Genomic DNA, 27,386 nt, shown 5'->3' on the forward strand with positions numbered 1-27,386 from the left:
TCAACTGGAATCAGCTATGCTTTCAATTAGAAATTAGAATATCTCCTATATAATTATTTACATTTCTGGAGCATGCACAAATTTCCTTTTCTAATCTTAGCCGGATATGTTATGTATAAGGTTACTTTTCTTACTTTTACAATTTAAAAATCATTACATTAATAAATATATCTGGAGCAAAAATTTTATTTATTTATCGAAATTATTCGTTAGCGGAACTTATAAATAGTTGCATTCAGGTACTGTACAAAAAAAATATTTATGAGGATGTTCTAGCCAGTTATTTTCTCTGAAAATAACTCAGAATTATTTTTAGTTGCACAACAGAATTATTATTGTTCTGTACCTGGATAATGGATACTGGCCAACCAGAATTGACAATGTAAAGTGATCCCATTTGTTAAGAAGAGTTTATGTGAAGAAGATGAAGCTGCAAATCAATAACCGCCTTTCTCAACCTTGATGTGCTATTATAATCTTCTGCAAGTAGGTATAAACACACTTTTAAATATCTTGGTCTGTGTTTATTTATGTTTACAGGTATCTAATCTAATGTGTGTTTCTTCAATTTTCTTAATTAGGCTTCATGGGATTGAATTTGAGGAGATTAATGTTTATATTGCCAAGGGTCAGCAGTTCACTACTGAATATTCTCAAAAAAAATATTTGGACACTTAAAGTAACTATTGCCCCGACTCCTAGTTACCCGATGTCATATCCTTAATGAGCCTTTTGAGCGAGGAAACTTGCTACCACCTGAGCATGATATACATGCTATTCTCTAATCTTTAAGTCATAAGGTTTTGGGTGAGCTAGCAAGTTGCCATGTATAATATAACATATCTAGTGTATTCAAGTGTTTGTGTAACTTGATATTGCAGTTTTTAGGTATAGCTCTAGATCAGAGAACCCCAAGTATTTGCAGAGTTAGCATTATCTTACAACACAAATACTAATATAATTCACGTCTTTAGTCAGTTTATATTTAACGTAATTGCTTGCAGACTTGTAGAGTGTGTTTTGGTGCCTGTTTGTGTTATATTACTACTAAACACTAGTATAATCAGAAAGTTGATGTTATCATCTTCCAAAATAGCTTTCAGTAATAAATCCAATGGGGAAATTGCCAGCAATTGTTGATGGAAGTTACAAGCTCTTTTTTATATGTTTCTAAATATGAAAGTTATTACTTTGGTTCTCCAACTAATAGACAATCTTAATTCTCAGACCTGACTCCTGAGCATGTTAGGATTCTTATCTTACCAAGTTTTAGTTAGTTGCATCTTGAAGTCATTAAACTTGAAGAACAAAACCGAACTTTTATAATGTACAGTCATGCAATTCACTAAAACAAAAACGGCTAAATATGACCGAAATTTTTCAGTCATATTTAACTAAAATTGACCGCTAGTGATCATATTTAGTTAAATATGACCGAATCATGTCGGTCTTTTTTAGGCTGGTCAAATTTAGCAAAATCGGTCAAATTGGTCAAATTTAATTAAATTTGACCGACTAAATGTGACCGCTCAAATTTGACCAATTAAATTTGACCGCCTAAAATTGACCGACAGTAGTCAATTATATTTTTTCACCGCTAACATCAAAATTTTAAAAAATTTGAATTTCCCGCTTTTTATACATAAACATGACCAACAGCGGTCAAAATTACAAATTTGACCAAATGGCTCTGAGTCAATTTTATAAATTGATTAATTGATTATCGGGTCACATTTATAAATATGACACCATTTTTGGTTGGTCATATTTATAAATATGACGTCCAGTAGTCAAAATTAATCGGTGAATTATTAAATATGACATTTTTGTTTTCTGGTCAAATTTATAAAATCGAGTGATTTTACTCAAATTTAACAAGCAAAATACCAAATGTAATTAATTTGTCAAATATATAAGAGGATACAAAATATACATATATAGAAGAAGAGGATACAAAATTCCGTTATATTTACATGTCTCTGCTTATAGTTAGATACGGGGGGAACCACAATCATTCTACATACTATTATATCAGTCAGTTTACAAAAATAACTACACAAATTATGGCTTTATGGCTAAACAAGAATGTTTCAACAATTAAAACATAAAAAGAGCACTAAAGCAGATCTTACAATAGCCATCAAGTTGCCAAGTCTAAACAGCAAAGTAAATTTGATGGGATAGGCAAACACAATCAGTCACTGCAAAAAAGACATCAAATGTAAAAATTAGATTATAGTGAACAGTCCAGAGAAGGCACATATAGATATAGCACATAGCACATTGATGTAAACAATATGAACCAAACATAGGCTAATAAAAGCTCTAATCTTAACAACTAATTTCCCTACACAAACACTGAATTTACATAATCGCCATTAACAACTCTACATTCTATACAACAATACAATTTGTCATCACAATGCAAGTAAAATATAAAAACAGAAACACGAGAATCAAATAGTGAATTAAAAGGTCACACCAAAAGCATGATGACTAAAGCAGTAAGCGAACTGGCAGTGAGAGCATGTTAGAAAATTAGGATTTTAGAACTTAATTTAATTATGTTCTTGATGTTAATCCTAAAATCTAATGATTGGAAATTGTTCAATGATATTTGAACTTAAATTTTCATGTATGGTTTTAAGAATTTTCTTAATGAAATCCATATGAAATGAGAGTTGAAAGTAGCTTGGAAAAGCTTGGAAAATTTGAGAATGTTTGTCCCACATTAAAATAAATAAAGGGGGTTGTGTGCTTTATATGGTATTACCCACATGAGTAGTATACAACTACTAAGGTGTGTGATGGTCCATTGTGTTGTTGTGTGCTTCACACACACACGCGCGCCCCGCCACGCACCGCACCGGACCGGGGCGATTTGGGCGAATGTCTCGGCCTCTCGCGAGGCGACCTAGGCGAGGATTTTATTTATTTGAGAATTATTTTAATTCGAATTTATTTATCGGTGACTGGATTATTGGGCTGGGTACTGATGCAAATAATCTGATCTGTAACAAGTTCTGATATCAGAATCAGAACTTAAGAACTGATGAATAAAATCAGAACTTAACAAGTTCTGATATCAGAATCAGAACTTAACTTAAGTTCTGATAATAATGTGGGTGTTAATGTGAAAAGCTGTTACAAATAATTTAAATTCAAAAGTTGATCAGTTTTGATTTTTTCATTAATGAATTCAAAATCTGATCAGTTTTGATTTTTTCATTAATGAAGCAGTTTAATTCAGACATTAAGTGTGTTGACAGTTTCATTTTTCCTCTCCTATAAATAGAGGCTAAACTGAATGAATATATATAACACACTACATTCTCTTCTCTTCTCTTCAACCTCTCTGCATTTCTCTCCCACAAGTCCTGAAGTGCTGATATTTTCCGGTGACTGAGGTGCTGGTCGAAGTGGAGCTTTTGTTGCTGCTGTTAACATAAACTCCGAGCTGTTTTATCCTGGTGGAGATATTGTGCGCATCCCAAACACAGCAGGTAGGGGCAATATTCTCTTCAAGAGCAGCCAGGACTTCGAGCAAGGCCTGGTGACTCAGTTGTGATCATTTTCTTGGCATTTTGTATCTGTGAACCTTTATTTCAGTCACTGTTAAAAGCTATGGTTTCGGGTACATCTTTCTTTCTCTCTTCGTTATTTCAGTTACTGATTGTGTTTACCTGCATGCTTTGTTTTGTTAACTGTGGTCTTCGCCTAAACTTGCTAAATTCTTTATACACTTGCTTCTATGTTGCTATATTTGTTAGTGAGTTTTACAACAGAGCATATATTCTCTGGTAGATTAAATTAATATCAGGTAGAGTAAATTTAATGAATGAAATTTTGATTTTAATCAAGATCAGGAGTGTGGATTAATTAACCTGTAGATAAAAACAGAGGTCTTGTGTATCATATAGTAATTCATCTTCTCCTTCTTTATCTCCTCCTAGAAATGATTGGTTTAGTTTATTCCATATTATTTTGGCTTGTGTAGCTGTGTGGGTATTTCAGCGTGTAGATAGCAGTTGTTCCGATCTATAGCTTCGCAAATGTATTAATTAGAGGTTGGCCGGATTACAATAATTCACAAAAGAGACACACATGCCTTCAATATGCAAAAGTAGAATTATCTAATGATGAAGTTGAATGATACGTAGGTCGTATGGTATAACAAGTAAGGGAAGGAGATATAGGGTTGCTTACTTGCAAGATTAGATAATGATTAAAGGGTCCTGTTCCCTGACAATCATGTGTCAGGGAACCCTTAATCAACACACTCTCTCCTGGCCGTTGGATCGTGGATCCAACGGCCAGGATTAAAAAAAAATACGCTGGTCCGCGCTTTTTTCCCGCGAAATGCTACCTTTTCCGCGCTTTTTTTGCGCGGAACATATTTCCCTTCTGCAGATAATATTAGCGGAATGTGCAGAAACTAATAACAGCCCGACTTTCTTCTCCATCAGTTATATACACAAACACAACCACCAAAATCATATACTTCCTACTTCTCTGGCGATTTTCTGGCGATTTCAACCGAAACAACAACCAACCAACAACCATTTTCTATCCAAAGGTTCGATTCTCTGGATTGTTCTTTGTATTAGTCTGTTCTTAGGGTTAGGGTTTTGAAATTGAATTGATTGTTCTTTGTTCTTTGTTTACTTCGAATTGATTGGATTATAATTTTATATGTATATGTAAGTATGTGTGTATATGTAATTCGACCCCATTGATTGTGTTTTTGTTTTGAACCCGGTTGTGTTTTGAACCCGATTGTGTTTTTGTTGAACCCGATTGTTGATTCTTTGTTGATTATGTCCGATTGTTTGGAAGTGTTTCTGCGATCCTAGACATGTTGTTTTGTACTTGTCTTATTTTGATTTCTAAGTTACCTTCAGAGACCAGGACAGTGTTTCCTATGTATGACTATGAAAGTTTCTCGGACAAAGGTGCAATCTTGTAATTCGACTAAGAATGAACCATAATGATAGAGTTCGTAGCTTACATTTATGCCAATAGCCATCTGCTCATAGAAATTTGGAATTGAGATTTGATTGATTGAAATGTGTTGGTTGAGATTTGAATTAACAAGGCCTAAATTTTGTCACATTCTGGTTCTGGTACATGTGGATGTGATTATTCGGTCAATTTTAAATGTGGAAGTAACTAACGTTAAATTGTGTGTTTATTGTTTCAGGATGGATAACATATTGCCGGGTCCAGTTAGTCATGACATTATCTTTGATAACTCCTATCATGTGAGTTCGGATGTTTGGGATGGACATGAGCGGGGTCCTTTGTAGTGTTATTATGGGAACAAGAACATGCGTAGGTGGGTTTTATCTGATGCACAGAAGGACTTGTTGCATAACATTGGTTTTGGTCTGTTTGCAAATCCGGGTGTGGTTTTGCAGAATGATGTCAGGCTTGTCACGGCACTTATGGAGAGGTGGCTTCCCGAGACCAACACCTTCTTCATGAGACAGGGGGAAATGATAGTGACTTTGGAGGATGTTGGCTATATTTTGGGTTTACCGGTTGCTGGTCATGCGTTAGTTGGAGACGGTCTGGACAGTGGTTTAACATATTTTTCGAAACAGTGGTTTGAGCCGTTGGATGAGGAGGAGGTGAAGGCGGGATGGGCCAGAGCCGACATAAAGTACACTTGGTTGTATCAGAGATATGGGAGGGCTGATCCGGGTCCTGATCCGAGGAGGATTGCTATCCACACACAGGCATACCGGCTCATGGTCGTTGGTTCTGTTCTATTTCCTACCAGTAGTAGGAATGTGGTGCACCCGAAGTACATTGGACACCTCCGCTATCTTACGGGTGTGCAGAGTTGGTCTTGGGGTTCTGCGGTTCTTTCATATCTATATAGGGGGCTCGAGCATGCAGCACAGAAAGGGGCCAAGAGGATTGCCTGTTGTACATGGTTGTTGCAGTTGTGGGCATATGAACGGTTCTTGATTGGGAGACCACTTCCTGATCCTATCAGGGATTCATATCCAGTAGCTGAGTTTTGGGCTAGGCCGGTAGATGAGGTGGTAGCTGAGGAGGAGGAGGCGGAGGCGGAGGCGGAGGAGGAGCCTAAAGGGAAGAAGGGGAAGGAGGTGAAGGGGAAGGAGGCGAAGGGGATGGAGGTGAAAGGGAAACAAGGGAAGGAGGTTAGGGGGAAGACGGTAACGGAGGTGAAGGAGGTTAGGGGTAAGGGTAGGGGAAGGGGAGGGAAGGGTAATGTGCAGGCTGATGTTGTTCCTGATGATCCTATGGATGAGGATGCTCCTGGGACTGGGATTGTTGTTAAGAGAAAATGGGCTATAGGTAGACGTGATAGTAGATTGGTGCCTCATCATAGTTTGCCACATTATAGAGGCGAGTTTGATGGAGTAGCAGCTGATATTGTGTCTTGGACGCCATATGCCCACTTTCACGAGGTGGAGGAGGATTCAGATGGGGATCATGACATATCGGCTGAGGAATGGGAGGCTCATTACTTTGGTCTTCCCAGGATTCCAGTGTTATGCTATGATGTTGTAGAGTATCAGCATTCAGACAGAGTGATGAGACAGTTCGGGTTCAGACAGGGTATCCCACGGTCACCTGTTAACATGACAGAGTATAGGAAGCCTATGATTCCGTTTAATCCCTATGACCGGCGAGGTATATGGTTTGCTGAGATTGGTGAGTGAACCCGTTTTAGTCAGCACCCCGAGGTTGTAATTGCTCATCAGCCAGACGCAGTGGATGACACAGGCTATATGCAGTGGTACTCGGGCATTGCACGGATGCGTGTTGGGAAGCCACAGCCATTGCCAGGCATTTGACCTTGTAAGTTTGTTAATAATTGTTTCCCCGATATTTTGTAGAATTGTTTCCTCCTTTGCATTATAGTAACATCTGATTATATGCCACAAATGTATTTTGCAGATACAAAAGGGGTTGGCATGTCTGCAAGCTATGGATAGTAGCATTCCCCCTGAGTATGAGCAGGAGTTTGGGAGGATTGCCCCTATGTTTCTTGAGCCGTACTGTACATTCATGCAGGATGTTAGAGGTCCGGCATATATGGCTCCAGTGTTCCAGCATGATTATCTTTCTCCCGAGGCGCTGAGGCCTAAAGTTGGAGAGACTCGAGAGGCCGATGTAATTGACATGACACAGCCATCTCAGCAGGTGTTACAGGCCCCGACACAGGCATCTATATTTGGAGCAGGCTCGTCTTCCAGGGCTGAGAAGATAGATATCCGCCGCCCTATGGAAGAGAAATGGGATATAAATAAGAGACTAAAGTGGGAGAGGATGGACGCTATTAGGAGGGATTGGAGATTGGGTGGTTTTCCCGGGAGTGGTCCTATTAAACACGATCTTAAGTGAACCTTGGACACAAGTGTTATGCAGAGTTTGGAACCCAAAGGATGGCTAGATGATAAGATCATATATGCCTACATGGTATAATCTTTGACCTTCTTTAATTTATGTTTTTCTTTTTATTTCATTTATCGTATAACATGTTTCTTGCAGTGGTTGTTGCGTGATCGTGAGGAGGCCATAGCTGCCGCGGGGGTGTATCCGAGAATGCCTTCATACTACTTCATGGATCCACTTTTTATGGAGTTGGCGAAAAAAATGGACTACTCACGTCCCTATTCTGCGAGGACCATGCATTTCTTTGTTAATTGGGCGAGTTGTGGGGTAGGTCCACCAATTAACCAGGTGGACTACATATTTCCTCCTGCGAATGTGAACCAGAACCATTGGATTCTCATGGTATTTTCTGTGAAGGAATGGGGCATGATGGTACTTGATCCTATGCACTTCAACGCTCAATATCCCGAAGAGGAAGAGTGTGTGGTAATAGTTCATCGATGATACCTTATATTATAATTTCTAAATCTTTCCTTATTGCCTACGTGAACTAATTTTATTTTTCGTTGTGTGTTAGGTTGGAGTTGTTGGAGGAATGCTTCGTTATGTTGGCAAGAATAGAAATGTCCTAGATGAAGAGCCTTTAGTTCATGTTTGGGATGTAATGCCTAAACAAGATAACTACTCAGATTGCGGTGTGTACGTGTGCAAATATATGGACTACACCTTGCAGGGATATGACCTGGCTAAAGTGCATTGGGATGCCTCGGACGTGGAGATCTTTCGTTATAGGATTGCGAAGGAGCTTCAAAGAGGGATGGCTAAACCCATACCAACACATCGCATGAGGCAAAGGATGGAGAGGGTAGCCGGAAAAAGTAGTAGTTAGGTCATTCGTCTAGTTGTGTAGTTTAGTTGAACTTGTGACTTAATCTTATGCTTGTGTAGTATATTTGAACTTGTTTCGTTACATTTGAATATCATCGCGTCCCCTTTATTTGGTTTAATGACAATTGACACTTGTTTCGTTTCTCTCGGTCGTTTATCGACCGGGTCCCTTTCCCGTCCCCTTTTTAGTTTTTTATTTCTATTTTTTATTGATTTGTATATATAATGGCCCCCATACAGTTGTGTGCAAATTTTAAAAGGTTTGGAGAAATATCAAAATTTGAGGTTTTGTAATTTTTTGGCGATTTGGCCCATATTTGGAGGGGTGACTAAATTTGGTGAATTTTTTTTCTTATATTTTACAGGTTGCTGTTGTTTGATTATGCATAGACTGTTGCTTGGTTGGTTGGTATCCTGTAAAACAGGTGGGATGTGCCTTTCGAGAAGGAACATTTCCAAAAATCTTTCTATCCTTTCCGCGGAAAATAAGCGCGGAAGGATTAATGCTTTCCGAGGTTATTTTCCGCGGAAAGGACAGAAAGATTCTGGAAATTTTATCCCCTATTTTATGTGAAATCTATAAAATAATGATGTATTTCAACTATATGAACTGGATTATGCAATAAAATGTTGATTAGAATATTGTTTCTTATGACTTCCAAAATTTAAGAAGTACTTGACTATATTGACTAACATATGGTCATTTTTCCAACTTTGCATGTAAATTCCCATGCATGACAAGCATAAATATTACAAAATAAAGTTGCATTCTATTTCATATCACATTGAAAGAGTTGTATTTTGACATAATAAGTTTTCAAGTAATGGATCAATGACAAATTAGAAATTACATAATTGTCGCAATTCAAATCCAAATAAGTGCTTAACTTGTCTAGTTTGACAAAATTACATCGAAATAAAAAAAAGACTTAAATAAAGGGAATTCTCGTATGAATGGAAGCGGCATGTTGCTCCAAGGCGGTGTTCAGTCGCATGCAACAAATTTTATGACGTGTATTATAATCCTCTTCTTTCTCACGCATAAATTGTCTTTCTAATGCTTTTTGTGCACCCTCGATAAATTCTTTCAACCCCGTGCAAGACCCTACATAAGCATCAAAAAAGGCATTCATTCCTTCGCTTCTTGAAGTTGTTTTTTGCCCCGCGGAAAAAATGTTACGTGTATAAGCATCAATCCACTTATGCTTCAATTTATACAAGCCTTGCAACCATGTATTATCCTCCAACTTGTACTTCAAGATCAATGCTTTCCACCTATCCTCAAAAATTTCTTCAGTCAACGAGTGATATATGCAATTGTTGAAGTCACCTTTAAATTCCTCCTTTGCATAGTAGGTTGAGAGCTTTTCCGGAAATTTGTTACTAATGTGCCACGAACACAACAAATGTGTCATGTTCGGTAGTTGAGATTGAATTGCCCCCGCCATCGCTTGATCTTGATCGGTGATAATAGCCAAAGGTGCTTTTCCTTCAACGGCCTCTAACCAAGTACCCAAAACCCACTCAAATGTAGTCTTCAATTCATCACGCATTAGTGCAAAACCAAAGAGAACCGATTGATAGTGATGATTCACCCCGGTGAATGGCACAAACGACATAGCATACCTATTTGTTCGATATGTTGTATCAAATGCAACCACATCACCAAATTTTTTGTAGGCCAACAACGACCGGGGGTCAACCCATAAAAGACACTTCAATCTTCCTTCTTCATCAATTAGAGTCCGAATAAAAAAATTTCTTCCACTTTCCTCTTCTAACCTATGTAACAAATCCAATCCCGCTTGCGCATCATTCAAACCAAAATTATCTTTTCTAAAATCTCGCACGACATTTCTCAAGTGTTGGGCATGAAACCCTACTTGCTCCTCTCCTCCATGCATTTTTCTAAATATATTCATTTGTTGTCTAGGCGCAATACTCGGAACATGTAAACTCTTAATTAAATTCTTTTGGGCGGCGGTTACATGTCGCTCCCTTTTTATCAAATTCATCTTAGAAGGCGACACAACATCGTGATTGTGATTTAACTCCAACGATGTTATCTCCCAATGCCTTGTATTTCGCCTATTAATCACATAGATCCCAAATTTACATCCACTTCTAGGATATTTATCTCTACACCTTTTCTTCTTCTCACTACTGACACTTCCTATCAAAACTTCTTCATCCTCTACGGGTTCTTTATCGCGGTTTTCTCCCGCTAAATTACAAACATAAGTACGAGCATATATTATTTTGTCCACACGCCTTTGTGTATTTTGGATTTTAATTGCAAACCCATTTTTCAAAGCATAGGCCCTAATTACATTTTCAGCGGCCACCAAATTAGGGAAATTTTGACTCAAGAAAGAAATTATAATATCTTCTTCCCCAACAACACTCTTATCCCCACCCTCATGCACAAACTCACTATTTTCATGCAAATCTTTATTTTCAAATCTATGTTCACTAACATAAATATTTTCATCACAATCATCAACAAGGTTAATATAATTTACATTATCATTACGTAGGCAACTATCACTAATATCAACAACCTCACTATTTACAACATTATCATTTTTTCTCAAAGCTTTTCTATCTTGAAACCGAGCAAACATCTTATCCATAACTACAACAATAAAAAAGCAAGAAATTGAGCTTACCAAATGTAATTAGTGAATAAGGATGAACAAAATCAAGAATTCCCCCAAATTTGCTCTCCAAATTGATAAATGCTGCACAAAAATGAAAGTGTGATAGTTTTTAGGGTTATAAACTGCAAGTACAGACGTTCCGCTAATATTATCTGCGGAAGGGAAATATGTTCCGCGCAAAAATAATGCGGAAAGGGTAGCATTCTGCGGAAAAAAAGCGCGGACCGGCGTATTTTTTTTTATTCCTGGCCGTTGGATCGATCCAACGGCCAGGAGATAGTGTGTTGGTTAAGGGTTCCCTGCCAGGAGATAGTGTGTTGGTTAAGGGTTCCCTGACACATGATTGTCAGGGAACAGGACCCATGATTAAATATAAGATATATTTTAGTAATCTAATGAAGCTTGTGTAACTGCAGTAGGACCGTGATATACAGCAATAGCTAAGTTAAAATGACTTTAAACTAAAATAATTCAAGCAAAAGATCCAATTAGTTCCACCCATTTATGGTGTTCAGCTGGACATCAAGTGTCCATTTATACACACATGTAAGCTTGGTTTGAACTATTAAGAGTGCTCTTTATGACTTGAAATTTAAAGTCAAACATACATGTATAGATAAACAATACCAATTGAAATACCCTAAACAAGTAAAACGAATTCAGCTAAATTACCAAGTTAATTAATTCAGATGAAACAACCAAAAAATTAAAAATAAATAGTTGATGAAATTTTAAAAATCTAACAATATTATCTAAAATAGTAGAACTCGGAACTTTTCATTTGGATGTAATATCATTCATAAAAAATGTGTGAAACTCAATATATAATAATTTTAAGAATTTCGACTAACGATACAGTAATATTTTTTATATAAATTTTTAAATGAGTGACTCATTTGAGTCAATTTTGTAGTTTTGTAATCAGTGACTCACTTGATACATTTGGACGCAGTAAGTGACCTATTTGATAATTAACCCCTATAGTATATGGTTGTGGATTTGTTTATAAATAATAATGTAATTGTTTACTGTTGGTGAGATTCGACCTGAAAACTTATATGTATCTTTATTAATAATAATATAAATATTTATTGTTAACGTGATTCGAACCTGAGAACATATATATATCTTTATAAATAATAATATAAATGTTTGTTGTTGACGGGATTCAAGAACTTATGCAGTGTATTTTTTTAGTATTTGGATCTAACGACTTCTGATTATTTGATGAAGAAGATTCGACGGTTGTGATCAAAAGGGATAATCAAAATGAGGAGATAACCAAAATGAGGGGTTAACTAAACTACAAATTATACTCCATTTTGTTTATTATAGTATTGTATTGTATTGTATTGATTAATGTTATTAATTATTTTTTAAAATTTTATCACTTTGATGAATAAAGACAAAATTTAAAAATCATCCTCAAGATTTCTCAATTTTAAGTTTGTTATATATATATATAAATTATAGCGAAAAGAATTAGAGAATGATATACGTCCCTTGTCAAGAATTATAGTCTTATCTTCTATTAAGCAAAACAAATTTAACAAACAAAAACCTAATTATATTTCATAAATTAATCTCAATTATAATTATCTCGTACCATTAAACAAAATTAATCTTGACAATGTTTCTTAAAATAAAGAGGGATATTGCAAATTAAATATTGCAAAGAATTAAAAAAGTCATGGAACCCAGGGCCTAGGTATTCTGCTAGTTGAATAGGAATCTTCTTCAATTTTGGACAATAATCTGTTTGAAATTGTTTTAGAGAAGGGAAAGCTTCGTCCTCAACTTCCGGTTCTTCCAGATTTTGGAAACATATAATATTAAAATTTGAAGACTTGGAAACCCATTCTCACTGCATACCATTTTGTTTCCGCCGTATACATTAAATAACCGAAGAACGGTGAGATTCAACAAACTTCCCAGAGTGGGCATTGGATCTTCTGTCAACTCACTATATTCTAGACTTAAATCCGTGATTGAATCGGGCAGATGACGTAGTTCCGATGGATCTTTAAGAATACCCGATAAGTCAACGCTCTTGAGACGATTGCAAGACGAGAGTGGTTTCAGTGTTGGAATCTCAACGTTAATCCATAGGGTGAATGTTTGGAGACTTGTTAAATTGGCTACGGACTCCAGCGTGTAACTGTATCCTTCTATTTCTCCTTCTTCATATATACAGAGTGTATGGAGGTTGGTAAGATTAACAGTATCAATCTTCATCCATTCAAACTCCCACTAATTCGAATGTGTAGATGCCTCAACTCATGCAGCTCACAGATCTATTTCGGAACTGTGTAGTCTGTATTCCTCCGACCGTGCAAGGTTTGTAGCTTTTTAAGCTTGCCTATACTTGCTGGAATTTCTATAGGTATTGTAGAATAACCCATTAAGCCCAAGTATCTTAAGTGAACTAAATCTCCTATTTCTTCTGGTATTCTCTGTGAATGTACACTTGTCATATCCAGGACTTTAAGATTTTTGAATCTCGCACACACCAACTTCATTTCTTTTAATTCATATTTACCACTTAAATAATTTATCACTGCCAATGAATGCAAACATAAAGCATCAAATCTATGCTCAACTAGTTTCAAGTACTCACCTATTTCATTGTAAGTGGCATGACGAGGTTGTCCTTCCAACAAATAAATGAGTTCTGGATGGTGTTTACCTGAGTCCAAAACCACCAACAACTTGTGCTCCTTTGCATTTTTTATGGAAAGATCACGGACAAGATCATGGACCCGACAACTCCTAACTTGTCCGTTCCATCCTAATTTATTAACCTGAAGCAAATTACGGTTAATCAGCTCATTCAAACAGTTTTCAGCTATATCCTCCATGATTACTCCTTCACCTTCCTCGGCTTCTGATATGAATTCAAACATTCTTTGATTTGGGGAGACAAGTCATTAAAACTCAAACTCAGTATTGTTGGAAACGTAGATGTGTTTTATATCGAAAATTTCAATAATATAAATACACCAGCACAATAATAGGAGATTACTTTTATTTCTTAATAATAAAAATACAACTTATACATATAAGTGTTTACACACACTGCAGCTTTTTTTCTCTCTCACAAGAGCTTCTGCTCTTTTCTTTCTCTGTAAATTTCACTCTTGGTGTACAACATTACATGCAGCTGGGTGGCCTTATTTATAGGCTCAAATAACCACATACATCACTGCTTACATAAGCTTACTATCTATTTTCTATACAGCCTACCTTATTAGTAGGATTCAAAGCTTGACCCTTACACCCAACAACTGTTGCAATCTCTTTCTTTATAAGCATCTAGTTTTTCACATCCGGCCACCATATATTGAGGAGATGATAAGGTTCTACTAGCTGGTTCAAATACACACATAGCTGCTTCTATTTAATGTCACAGAAGACCTGGAATTTTCTCTGCTTCATTATTAGTGCATGCATGAAAACTGCCACTATTGCCTACCATATTTTCAGGAGCTTTATTTCTGAGTGTATAGCTGCTTTATTATCTACTATTCATACTAGTTGTAATTTATTACACACTGTTACGTAGATAAAAATAAACTTCTGGAAGGGTTTGAATTCTAACACTCCCCCTCAAACCCGACTTTGCATTCCGAGCTTGTTTTTCATTTTGTAAAATATATCCGGCTTCAACGGCTTTGTGAAAATATCCGCTAAATTTTCTTCAGTCCTGCAGTGCACCAACTCTATTATTTTCTCGTTCACCTGTTCTCGAATAAAATGATATTTTATATTGATGTGCTTGCTCCGACTGTATGACACTGGATTTTTCGCAAGTGAAATTGCGGATTTGTTATCCACGTAAATTTTAACCGGACCTTCATCTGCAAGATTTAACTCGCCCAATATGTAGCCTAGCCATATAGCTTGACATGCACACGTTGCTGCTGCGATGTATTCTGCTTCACATGTTGATAGTGCCACTGTTGGCTGCTTCTTTGATGACCACGAGAATATTGCAGAACCAATATGAAAAGCATATCCCGAAGTGCTTTTCCCGTCATCCAAATCACCACCATAATAACTATCTGAATAGCCAACTAATTTTGAATTTTGAGAATGCATGTAAAACAGACCATGATCAAGTGTACCTTTTATGTACCTCAAGATTCTTTTAGCTGCCATGAAGTGATCTTGCTTCAGTTTTTCCATGTACCTACTAACCAATCCAACTGCATACATAATATCTGGACGAGTAAAAGTTAGGTACCTCAGACTTCCAACCAGACTTTTGAACAACGTCGGATTTACTGATTCCCTTGTTGAATCAACTCTGAGCTTTATCCTCGGTTCTACTGGCGTGCTTACTGGCTTGCATTCCTCCATTTTGAACTTCTTTAAAATCTGCTCCGCATATTTTTTCTGAGACATAAAAATCCCGTCTTTGTTTTGCTTCACCTCGACTCCAAGAATGTATGACATTTGACCAATATCTGTCATCTCAAATTCGTTAGTCATAACTTTCTTAAAATCATCAAACATACCAGGGTTATTTCCTGTAAAGATCATGTCATCCACGTACAAGCACACGATAATAATATCTCCCCCTGAATTTGTCTTTGTATAGAGGGCATGCTCGTATGGACTTTACACAAAACCATTTTTCTGAAAGTATTCATCAACCCTTGTGTTCCATGCTCGCGGAGCTTGCTTCAAACCATATAAAGCTTTCTTCAGTCTCTAGACTTTGTTTTCCCGGCCTTTCTGAACATATCCGGGAGGCTGCTCAATATAAACTTCTTCTTCAAGATAACCGTTAAGGAATGCTGACTTCACGTCCATCTGAAAAATCTTCCATTGATTTTGAGCGGCAATTGATGTAAGAAGTCTGATGGTATCAACTCGTGCAACTGGAGCAAACACCTCATCATAGTCAATGCCATATCGCTGCTTGTAGCCTTTAGCCACTAGCCTCGCCTTGTATTTTTCCACTTCTCCATCCTGATTTGTCTTGGTCTTGTAGACCCATTTGACACCAATTGCTTTGTGTCCTTCTGGAAGATCTGTGAGCTCCCAAGTATCATTCTTATTGATTGCGCCAATTTCTTCATCCATGGCTTTGTTCCATTTGCTTTCTTCAGAAGCTTCTTCAAATGTAATTGGATCACATTCAGCCATTAAACAAAATAGAGAATAATCAAAGGTTGTTTGTACCAGACTTGTTGCTTCATAAATATTATCCAGACTCCGCATCTTTCTCGGTGCTTCCCCTGAACTGCTGCTTCCTCCCGTGGATGGTGTCGATCTAGGTGTTTGTTGATTTGAACTTGGTGGAGGAGTTTGATCATCGTCATCTTCAATGTTCTGGTTATCACCGTCATCGTCATCACCATTGAAAAATAAACCAGCAACTTTTCTTTCATCCTCTCTCCATCTCCAGTAATCAGATTCATCAAACTCAACATCTCGAGAAATGATTAATTTCTTCGTTATGGGATTATAGAGTCTGTACGCCTTGCTCTTTTTATCATATCCGGTAAAGATGCATTTCTCGCCTTTATCATCCAACTTTTTTCTTTTTTGATCGGGAACGTGGGCATAAGAGATACATCCAAAAATTCTGAGATGTCCAACTGATGGTTTGCTTCCCCTCCATGCTTCATTTGGAGTTTTGTTTCTGACACTTTTTGTTGGACAGCGATTCAACAAATAAACTGCACATAAAACGGCTTCGGCCCAAAAGGTTCTCGGCAAGTGCTTTGCTTTCACCATGCTCCTTGCCATGTCATGAATAGTGCGATTCTTTCTTTCTGCAACGCCATTTTGTTGAGGAGTATAGGTCGTTATCAACTGATGATTGATTCCATGTGCTCTACAAAAGCTTCTAAACAGATTAGAAGTATATTCGCCTCCTCTGTCTGATCTAAGTACCTTCAAATAATGACCACTTCGCTTTTCTGCCAGTGCTTTGAACTCCTTGAATTTATCAAGAGCCTCCGACTTTTCTTTGATGATATACACCCAACTTTTCCTGCTAAAATCATCAATAAAAGTTAGGTAATACCTATTACCTCCAAGTGATGAGATATCAAATGGACCAACAATATCTGTGTGAACAATCTCCAATGGCCTCCTGGCTCTCCAAGATTTTCCAACGGGAAAACTTGGTCGATGTTGCTTCCCCTTTACACATGCTTCACACAAATTTTCTGGTTCGTTGATTTCCGGCAAACCGTCCACCATTTTTGTCTTTGACAATAATTTCAGGCCAGAAAATCCAAGATGACCATATCTCAAATGCCACAACCACGAGTCATTTTTAATGACCGACTTTAAGCACTTCTGCACATTTATTTGCATATCAAGCGTAAACAAACGATTTTTTGACATCTCAACATTTGCAATCAATTCCCGAGCTTGATTTCTGATAATGAGGGAATTGTCCTGCATTTGTATATTATACCCTTTCTCCACAAGCTGGCCAAGATTGATAATATTATTTTTCAATGCAGAAATATAATAAACATCATTTATATATTTCTTTTCACCTTTCTTTGACATGATTGTGACGGTACCTTTTCCTTTCACCGGAATCTTTGACGAGTCACCAAAAGTAACTTCTCCGCTGATGGTGTTGTCTATCTCCGTGAATAATTCCTTGTGACCAGTCATGTGATTACTGGCCCCTGAGTCAAGATACCAAACATTCTTCTTGCTTTCCTCGTCTCCTTTGTAAGTGAGGAACATAGCAGTGCCAACATCTTTGTCTTCTTTTGCTGCTGCAAAATGACTTCTTTCTTCCACCTTTGGTGATCTACACTCGTAACTGAAATGGCCATATTTATTACAGTTATAGCACTGATATTAAGACTTATCACCTCGTTGTTGATATCCGCCTCGTCCTCGGCCTCTGAAATTTTGACCACGACCAGATGGCTGATACCCTTCAGAATTCTGGCATCTATTGAGACTGCCATCCTCGTCCTCGTCCACCACGGTAGCCACCTCTAAAGCCACCTCTACTACTGCCAGAACTGTCACCAATGGACACCTTACTTTGCAACGCCTTTTCCAAATGGCTTACATCATCATACTGGTTCATTCGCTGCTCGTGGGCTTGAAGTGAACTAACCAGCTCATCAATGGAAATTATGGACAAGTCTTTTGACTCTTCGATAGAAGTAACAACATAATCAAATTTTCTTGTTAATGAACGGAGCAACTTTTCCATGACCCGAACATCATCGAGACTTTCCCCATTTCTTTTCATCTCATTTGTCACCGTTTTCAAACGCGTAACAAATTCACCAATATTTTCGGAACTCTTCATCTTCAAATTTTCGAACTCCCCACGTAGCACTTGGAGCCGAACCTTTTTGACTTTCTCGACACCCTGGAATGATTTCTGCAGAATCTCGCACGCGTCTTTCGCCGTTTTTGCATTTGAAATTTTTTCAAAGGTTGATTCGTCAACTCCTTGAATAATTGTATATTACGCCTTTTTATCTTTTTTCCGGGTCTCTTTCAAAATCATCTTCTCCGTATTTGAAAGGGCTGTTTCGGCGGCTGTATATGTGGGCTCGTCATACCCGCTTTCAACAATATCCCAATTGTCGTAGGAACCGAGTAACACCTTCATTTGTATGCTCCAGTTCCCGTAATTTGTCGCCATCAACTTTGGAATTTGCGGTTGTATCATGCTCACCATTTTTCAGAAACGTGACCTTGGCTCGGATACCACTTGTTGGAAACGTAGATGTGCTTTATATCGAAAATTTCAATAATATAAATACACCAGCACAATAATAGGAGATTACTTTTATTTCTTAATAATAAAAATACAACTTATACATATAAGTGTTTACACACACTGCAGCTTTTTTTTTTCTCTCACAAGAGCTTCTGCTCTTTTCTTTCTTTGTAAATTTCACTCTTGGTGTACAACATTACATGCAGCTGGGTGGCCTTATTTATAGGCTCAAATAACCACATACATCACTGTTTGCATAAGCTTACTATCTATTTTCTATACAGCCTACCTTATTAGTAGGATTCAAAGCTTGACCCTTACACCCAACAGCTGTTGCAATCTTTTTATTTATAAGCATCTAATTTTTCACATCCAGCCCCCATATATTGAGGAGATGATAAGGTTCTACTAGCTGGTTCAAATACACACATAGCTGCTTCTATTTAATGTCACAGAAGACCTGGAATTTTTTCTGCTTCATTATTAGTGCATGCGTGAAAACTGCCACTATTGCCTACCATATTTTCAGGAGCTTTATTTCTGAGTGTATAGCTGCTTTTTTATCTACTATTCATACTAGTTGTAATTTATTACACACTGTTACGTAGATAAAAATAAACTTCTGGAAGGGTTTGAATTCTAACAAGTATTTCTCCAATCTGGGGGACAAGTCATGATCCTTCAAGGGTCTCCATATATGCTCCTTCACCTTTGACCAATAATCATAGCTCATGTTGTGTGATAAGAGGCCGCTCAGCACCACGATTGCAAGTGGTAAACCACGACATTTACCAACCATCTCCCTTCCTAATTTCTTCAAATTTGGGGTTGTTGGTTCTGCTCTCTTACAGAACAATTCCCAGCTCTCATCTTCCCTTAGAAAACGGAGTTGATGGACAAAACATTTGTCATCTGCCAAAACATTTGTCATCTCTGCAACTTTTTTGTTGCGGGTGGTAATGATGATTCTACTACCGTTTTTCTGGTTTGGAAAAGCAATCTTAACCTGGTCCCAAACCTTTATGTCCCATATATCATCAATCAAAACCAAATATCGGCCTCGACTTTGAAGTAACTCTGGCAGGTGCTGCAGCAAATGGTACTCGTCCATGGTTGACAACTTTTGTTCGTACTCAGCTCCCATAAAAGACGTCACTATTCTCTTCAAAACATCTTTTATGTTATATTCGTTGGACACACAAACCTTAGCACGAGTATCAAAATTTCTCAACTCGCTAGAGTTGTACAACTTTGTGGCAAGTGAAGTCTTGCCCAAGCCCCCCATTCCGTGAATTGAAATGACTTTGAGGGAGAGGTCCTCGCTATTAAGCTCCCCCATCAAAGTCTTAAAATCATCCTCGAAGCCAACCACTTCCACCTGGTTATTAATGGCGGTTATTCTCAACAATGTTCTCTCTTTCTGCTGCTTGTTTGGAGTGGCTAAGATGTTGTCAATACGGTACTCATTTCGCCTATTCTTGATCACTTCAATCCTTCTCTTGAGTGAATCTATCTCCTTGCCGATATCAGAAAGCGTAACTTCTTCTCTGATCATGCAGAAACAGGCCTGAACACAATCCAAGATACCTTGTTTCGGAGCTGCATATTCTTCTTGGTTAGCACCAAATTCGCTCAGGATTTTTATCGCATCATTAACGACATCTCTAACGTCCTCCACCCAGTTGCGGATTTGCTCCTCTTCCAGCCTTGATTCTGCAGATCTTATGGAAGACTGAAGGTATCGCAATTCATCTTTGAGCCACCTTAAATTATCTTTCACTTCTAGTAGAATGTTAACTTCTTGTGCAATAAATTCACCAAGCTTTTCGATTGCAAAAGATACGATTGCATCAACCATTCTTCCCAGGAGCATCTAGAATAATATTAATCTTTTTAAGTGACTCCAGAAAGCTGAAGATTGTAAAGATTTGTATGTTCTGTTAGGCCATCATAAACTTAATTTATATACTACACAGACATATGAGTAGTGGTTCAGAGATGATTTTAACATCGATTGCAGTAGATATTAGACTTTTCTTATTCGCTGATGTATATGGTGTCCCTGTAAGATGCTTTGAATAATTCGTCTTCAGAACAACCAGAGTGGTGTCTTATTGTGGACAGTTGCAAATGAAACATGTAGTCATAAACATGTAGTCATAAACATAATCCATCTTTAGCTCATCTTGGATGAAGGTGCTAGCAGCCTTTCCGATTTCCTGTGCCTGAATTTGCGAGTATATTAGAGGATACAAAAGCAACTTTTATGATGAGAATGATATCTGAAGGAGGAGTAAAATACCTTCTCTGTATTGAGATTTCCCCATTCCACTGCATATTCTATTGATCTGCATTTGTCATCGTTGTTGATTGGCCAGTAATGTTCCAAGGGCTTTAGGCTTCTCACGAAGAAGTCATAGTAATCTGGTTTCACTAACAAAGTAACTGAATCACAGGCTAATATGTACTTTTCACCAACTGACCAAGCATATCCTTCAATATAAATCTTGTACCTACACATTGATCATGTGTCTGAATTTGTAAGAAACAAGAATGAAAACAGAGACTATAATATGATACTTAGGTACAATTTACATACCTATAAGTGCATTGATTTGCAACATTTGACTGTTGAAATCCCTGTTGCCCTTCGCGAATCCAGTCCTGGAAAAAAAACAAAAAATGACTCGATTACCTTCAACAGATTGATTTGAACAAATGATATTGTTTACTCACTGGCCTAATAAAATCATCATTTTACCTGAACGAAAAGGCGAGCATTCCAGTCATGTTCTTCAGAAACATTGCACTTGAGCAGGTCTTTTCTGTTGTCTACGACAAAAGGGTTTCCTTTCCAATAAGCATATGGCTCCCTGTCCATCCATTTGACCTTACTGTTCCCTTCTTTCATTTCTTTCAGTATCATTTCCCATGGCTTTATATTTATTTCAGCCCTTAAAATGCATTAACAGCTTTTCAATCTTTCAGGTTTACATTCTAAGCAATCTAATCTTTATAGATATAGTTTAAAGTAGTTCTACCGAGTCAAAAACATAAATATGTAATATCTTTCAAGATCCGCAACATTATTTCCACAAGAATCTTTAAGATAGTAAACATTTAAGGCACAAAAGGAAACATTTTTATCAACAGTTGAGTCAAAATTCGAACTACTTCATCTTATATCTTTCATTACATCATATATACATTTTGGGACGGTAATTTATACTATATACATTGTTTAAATTTGCAACGAGATCATTTCGTTGTACATTATCAGCCTATATATGTTCGTAAATCCTAAACTAGAATTATAAAATTTAAACTTTTTTGCAAACTCCCATTGATATCTAAAACAATGAATAAATGAATAATCAGTAAACGAAAAATAGAGAAACTCGTAAAAAAAAACTAAAGAAAAATTTATCAAAGTCCAGAGGCTAATAGGAAACAAGTGAACAAAGAATATCATATCAACAATAATAACAACAAACTCAAGATTACATTAATTCGAAATGCACATAAACACAAATACGAAATTTAATCTGTAACCAGATAAAACACACTGGCGCGCACAGATGGAAGATCTGAGGTTTATTAACATAGAAGATCAGAATAAAAAATAGGCTGGACCTGGTGTCATAAAAGAGTATATATGATTGCTCTGCTGGGTAATGAACCTTAATATCACAATTTGAGAAAAAAGGCCCAAAATCTTATAGGCGCTATAAAAAGGCCCTTTATATCACTCAAAAATGTAATATTTTTTTGTGTTTCCTATCCAGCACAAAAACGCAACTATTTCTTGCGTTCAATGGTGATAATTAACTTTATTATTTTTTGAATTAAATCAAAAAACGCACTTTAATATTGTGTTAATTATGAAACGCATTCTTTTGATGCATTTGTGCAAAGCCAACACATTGTTACTTTGCATTAGTATTAGTTCAAAAAACTGATTAGCTATCCAGGGGATTCAAACCTCCGTCGCTCAGGACACAGAGCTCCAAAATGTACCACCTAAGCTAACCACTGAGCTAGCTCTAACGTTCTGTATATATTATAAACGCAACTAAATATCACATTTGTGAGTGATATAAAAGACCATTTTATAACATCAGTGAGATTTTGGGCCTTTTCTCCCCAAATTGTGAGAATAAGGGTCATAATTCTAATGAATTTGTAAAAATCAAACCCCAAGTTTCATTCGGAACAGGAGCATCTGTTCTTGCATACTACTACACTTGACTGTTTATTTCATTCCTTTGCAATAATTGGTAAAACTGAGCTCTAAACAAAGAGATTCACAGACCACATTACAGGTGTTTCGTCCCTACAACTTGGATAGCACTGCATGACTCTGCTTAGTCACTTCGTTTACAACTACTGAGCTGTCTACTGTCAGCACGGCTTTGAGTTCCAAGATAAATGAATGTAATTCGTCGAAATATGGATTAGTTGCATTCCTGATATCCTCAATCCATTGCAGAAGTTTCTTGTATGGATCTTTGCTCTTTTCTGTATATCAGATGGATACCTTGTAGTGAGTTGCAAAGAGTCAGAATTAGGTCAGATAGGAAAGAGTTGAGTTAGACATTTTACCATTCATGTCAATACTCTTCTAAGCAAAATTAGCTAATTCATGCCGAGCCTGTTCAAACTAGGACTTATAGAAGCATAAAACTTCACAGAAGTTATACTTATGACCCAGAAAATGTATAGATCAAGTCTTGATATTACTGATAATTATAACGGCATGCACAAGGAGTCAAGGGGCATAGCCGCATAGGCATGAGGGATACTGCCCCCAGTGGACCAAAAAGTAACAGCTTTTTTCACATTAGGTAGATGAATTTTGATACAAGGAAATTAGAAATCTCTTATCTACTAAACAATCAAACACATTAGATGTGAAAAGTTGAGTTAATGAGAAACATATGAAAACAAGGTAAAACAAGTTGAGTTACTTGGAGTACCTCTCAAAGAGCTTGTAACTTCCATGAACAATTGCTGGCAATTTTCCCATAGAATTTATTACTGAAAGCAGCATTTTGAAAGATGATAACGTCAACTTTCTAATTACACTATGTGTTTAAGAGTAATATAGCGCGCACACACACAGGTACCAAAACACACTCTACGAGTCTGCAAGCAATTACATTAAACATAAACTGACTGAAGACTGTGAATTATATTAGTATTTGTGTTGTAAGATAATGCTAACACTCCAAATACTAGGGGTTCTCTGATCTAGTGATCTACCTAAAAAATGAATATCAAGTCATTTGAACACTTAAATACACCAGTTATGTAATATTATACATGTTAAGTTGCTAACTCTCCCAAAACCTTATAATTTTAGGATAAGAGATTAACATGTATATCCTGCTCAGATGTTAGCAACTTTCCTCATTCAAAGGGCTCATTTAGGACTTGAGGATATCTAGGAGTCGGGGCAATAGTTAGCTTAAGTGTCCAAATATGTCTAAAAATTGAATTTTTGAGGGATATCAAATTCTCAAGATACGAACACAAGAATCAAGACATGTTGATATTACTGGGTCTATCATTAGCTCTCAACACAACCTGCAGGTTGGGTATTTTTACCGCAACACCGAATAATGCACAATGACAATCACCTGATGCTAAGCCTTAAAACATGTATCTTGTTTATATTATTGGGCAAATGGTCGTGCAAAAGCTCTTGCCATACAATCCCACATTCTGTCAAATACTAGGAACCAGAAACAATGAAAAATCAATCAATCGTCTTGGTCCATGATATTGTAGCTTAGTGGGCAATGAATCTTCTTTAATTACAATTTCTCAAGAACAAAAATTCTTCCATGTTCAAGCTAACATACTAAAAGTGACTCTTCTTCCCCAATCTCAAAACTATTAGCTCCTCAATACATAGTACTAGACTACTATAATACATGATAATTAGACGAAACTCTTCAAAATTCATTTCAACTCAAGACAATCATTTTAAACAAAATATAAAACCTCCTACACAATACCAAATATAAAGCAAAAAACAATAACAATTCTAAAAAGAAAGAACCTTTATATTCAAGAGTAAACTGCTGACCCTTGGCAACAGAAACATTAATCTCTTCAACTTCAATCCCATGAAGCCTAATCAAGAAAATTCAAGAAACAAAGATTAAAAACATAAGAGCACACAAACAATAATAGATTATAATAGATTATAATAGCACGACAAGGTTGAGAAAGGCGGTTGCTATAGATTTGCAGCTTCATCTTCTTCACAATTGTCTTCTTAGACAAATGGGGTTACTTTTTTTATATCTAACTTTTTACGAAATACTTTTTCGCTATTTATAATTTCGATTAAGGAATAATCTCGACGGATGTCGTATAATTATTTTCTTGTTTATAAATTGGTAAAATTCTTCGTATCATCAATCCATTGCAGAACTTTCTTATGTGGACTAAAAATGCTACTAAAATGCAAGTTGTACTTCTTTCTCAAAGTAATCCTTCCATATAAAAGTTGAGTTTTTGTAGCCGGAAGACAGAAAATTCCAGCCAATCAAAATGCAATAAATGTGGAGCACTCAGGTTTAACTTTAAGTAATCAGGTCATCTTAATCTACTACTAAACCGGTCTAAACTATTTTATTATTTTCAATGATTTTTATACCAAAAAATAATTTGCAACTTCATATTTTGAAGTTAACATTTAAAAAATCAAGTTTGAGTTTCTTAAGCTAGTCAAAAGGCAAAAAATTCCAGCCAATGAGAAGTCAGTAAATGTGGAGCACTCGATATACTACTAAAGTAGTCTAAACTATTATTATTTTAAACTATTTTTATACCAAAAAACATTTTGCAACTTCATATTTTGAAGTTAATATTTTAAAAATTCTCTCATATAAAGGTTGAGTTTATGCTATTAAATTATCAGTTTAAATTAAAAAATTAAGGTAATTAATCAAGTTTTATTTCCACTACAAGAAAAACGGCTAAATACAACCGGTTTAAAATCGATTGTATTTAGCTAAATTCGACCGTTTTTGGTAGTATTTAGCTAAATACGACCGGTTTTTGGACCGGTTGTATTCGCTCGAGTGATATTTAGTAAACCGGTTGTATTTAGTACTAAATACGACCGACTAAATACGACCGGGTAAATACAACCGCTTAAATACGACCGGGTAAATACAACCGCTTACGGTCAAATTTAATTTTCGGATAAAATTCGAATATCCCGCCCAAATATTTAAATTTTATGACAAAATTCAAAATGCCCGCCCAATTATTCAATTCAACCGTATATGGTCGAAAATAGGATTCTAAATTCTACCGAATATGATTGAATTTATGCACAGATGTTTCAAAAAAAAATTGCCGGAAACCGGAAAATATCCAGATTCCGGCGAGCTTCCTAGAATTCGTCCAGTTTCCAGCAACCCTAAACTCAACTAAATCCCATTTTCGAGAGATACTGAACATGACAAATAGTTCTAAATTAATCACCCCTTTACCATAATTGGACCCGTAAACTTCTTAGGATTCTGCTTAGTTCTAAATTAATGAGCCTGAAAATGCTCATGGTATAGTTTAGCAGCCTCGGCATGGCAGAGTACCCTGTTGTGCTTTACCATCGTCACGGGATGTTTATACCAAAGCACTTGCATCCCTAAAACAACATACGGATGCCTTGAGTTCCGATCCCATGCCCAAAGTGCTTATCAACTCTTTCCAGGATTTGGAGCATGATGCTCTCCAATCCATCGACAAACTTACTTTGCTAGCGGTTGGTCCGGTTATTCAATCTGCTTTCTTAGATGGAAAGCATGATTCTTTCGACAATTCCAGAAAGCAAATTAACTGGCTGAATAGTAAGGGAGATTCCTCCGTAATTTATGTATCATTAGAGAGAAACGGAGAGATTGCGCCGCAATTTCATCGCCGGCGAGAGAGGTTATTTTCCGGCCGACGGCGGAGAGAGAGAGAGAGAGATTTAAATGAGGGTTACGGGTTTGTAGTAAAATATGGTTAGGACTACAGGTAGAAAGAACATGTGGTTTGGAATATTGTTCTACCATATTAAGCTTTGTGCGGTGAACGAAGGGGGGTGGGTGGGGGAAACAGGGAAGAGGGGTGAGATTAAGTTGGATCTGAAGTTCATTTATTTTATAGTTTTTTATTGTTTTGACTAGTAATTTGAAGTTGACCGTTGGATTAAGATTTATATTTAAATTTGGTACGTTGGATCTTATTCACACGGATCAGTGACATGTCATTAATTTTGGAGTGTCAATTTAAATATTTTTGTTATGATAATTAAATTTTCTAATGGGAGGAGAAAATTATACCTTATTTGTTAAAATTATTAAAATTTAGTGATTAAAAATTCTTAAAATTTTGTATATAACTCTTTTTTAACTATTTTAACATCGGTACGGTGTGATCGTTCATTATCAATTCCAAATAGGTGGAATATTCTAGGGTTAAAATCTCAAACCCTAAATTTAATTTTGTAAAATAATTAAGATATAAATATTTAAATTAGTCAATCTTTTGCGTACACTTTTTTCTAAAATATTTATCATATCACTAAAATATATAAATATCCAGAGCTGTACGGTTAAATCATTCAAAATAATTTTTTTTAAAAATTGAAACATTATTATGGGATTAAACACCGGTAAGAAGAAACGGTTATTAATGAATGATCCAACCATACGGATGTAAAGATCTATATATTTTAGTGA

General features: G+C 36.5%; 1 protein-coding gene and 1 long non-coding RNA gene across 2 annotated transcripts in view; one reads left to right on the forward strand and one right to left on the reverse strand.

The window, feature by feature from the left end:
- LOC141671305 (uncharacterized) overlaps positions 1-27,386 on the forward strand; it is a 328,936-nt gene that overhangs the window by 178,412 nt on the left and 123,138 nt on the right. The window lies entirely within an intron of this gene.
- The window catches only part of LOC141671511 (uncharacterized), a 73,589-nt gene continuing 66,956 nt past the window's right edge, over positions 20,754-27,386 (reverse strand). Inside the window, exons 4-7 of the mRNA XM_074477783.1 lie at positions 21,404-21,596; positions 21,242-21,306; positions 20,945-21,155; positions 20,754-20,867 (exon numbers count right to left, since the gene is read on the reverse strand). Of these exons, the coding sequence (XP_074333884.1) occupies positions 20,754-20,867; positions 20,945-21,155; positions 21,242-21,306; positions 21,404-21,596 (583 nt within the window). The remainder of the gene's footprint in view (positions 20,868-20,944; positions 21,156-21,241; positions 21,307-21,403; positions 21,597-27,386) is intronic.

The sequence above is a fragment of the Apium graveolens genome, chromosome 7 (assembly GCF_009905375.1).
Source record: "Apium graveolens cultivar Ventura chromosome 7, ASM990537v1, whole genome shotgun sequence".
Taxonomy (NCBI): Eukaryota; Viridiplantae; Streptophyta; class Magnoliopsida; order Apiales; family Apiaceae; genus Apium; species Apium graveolens.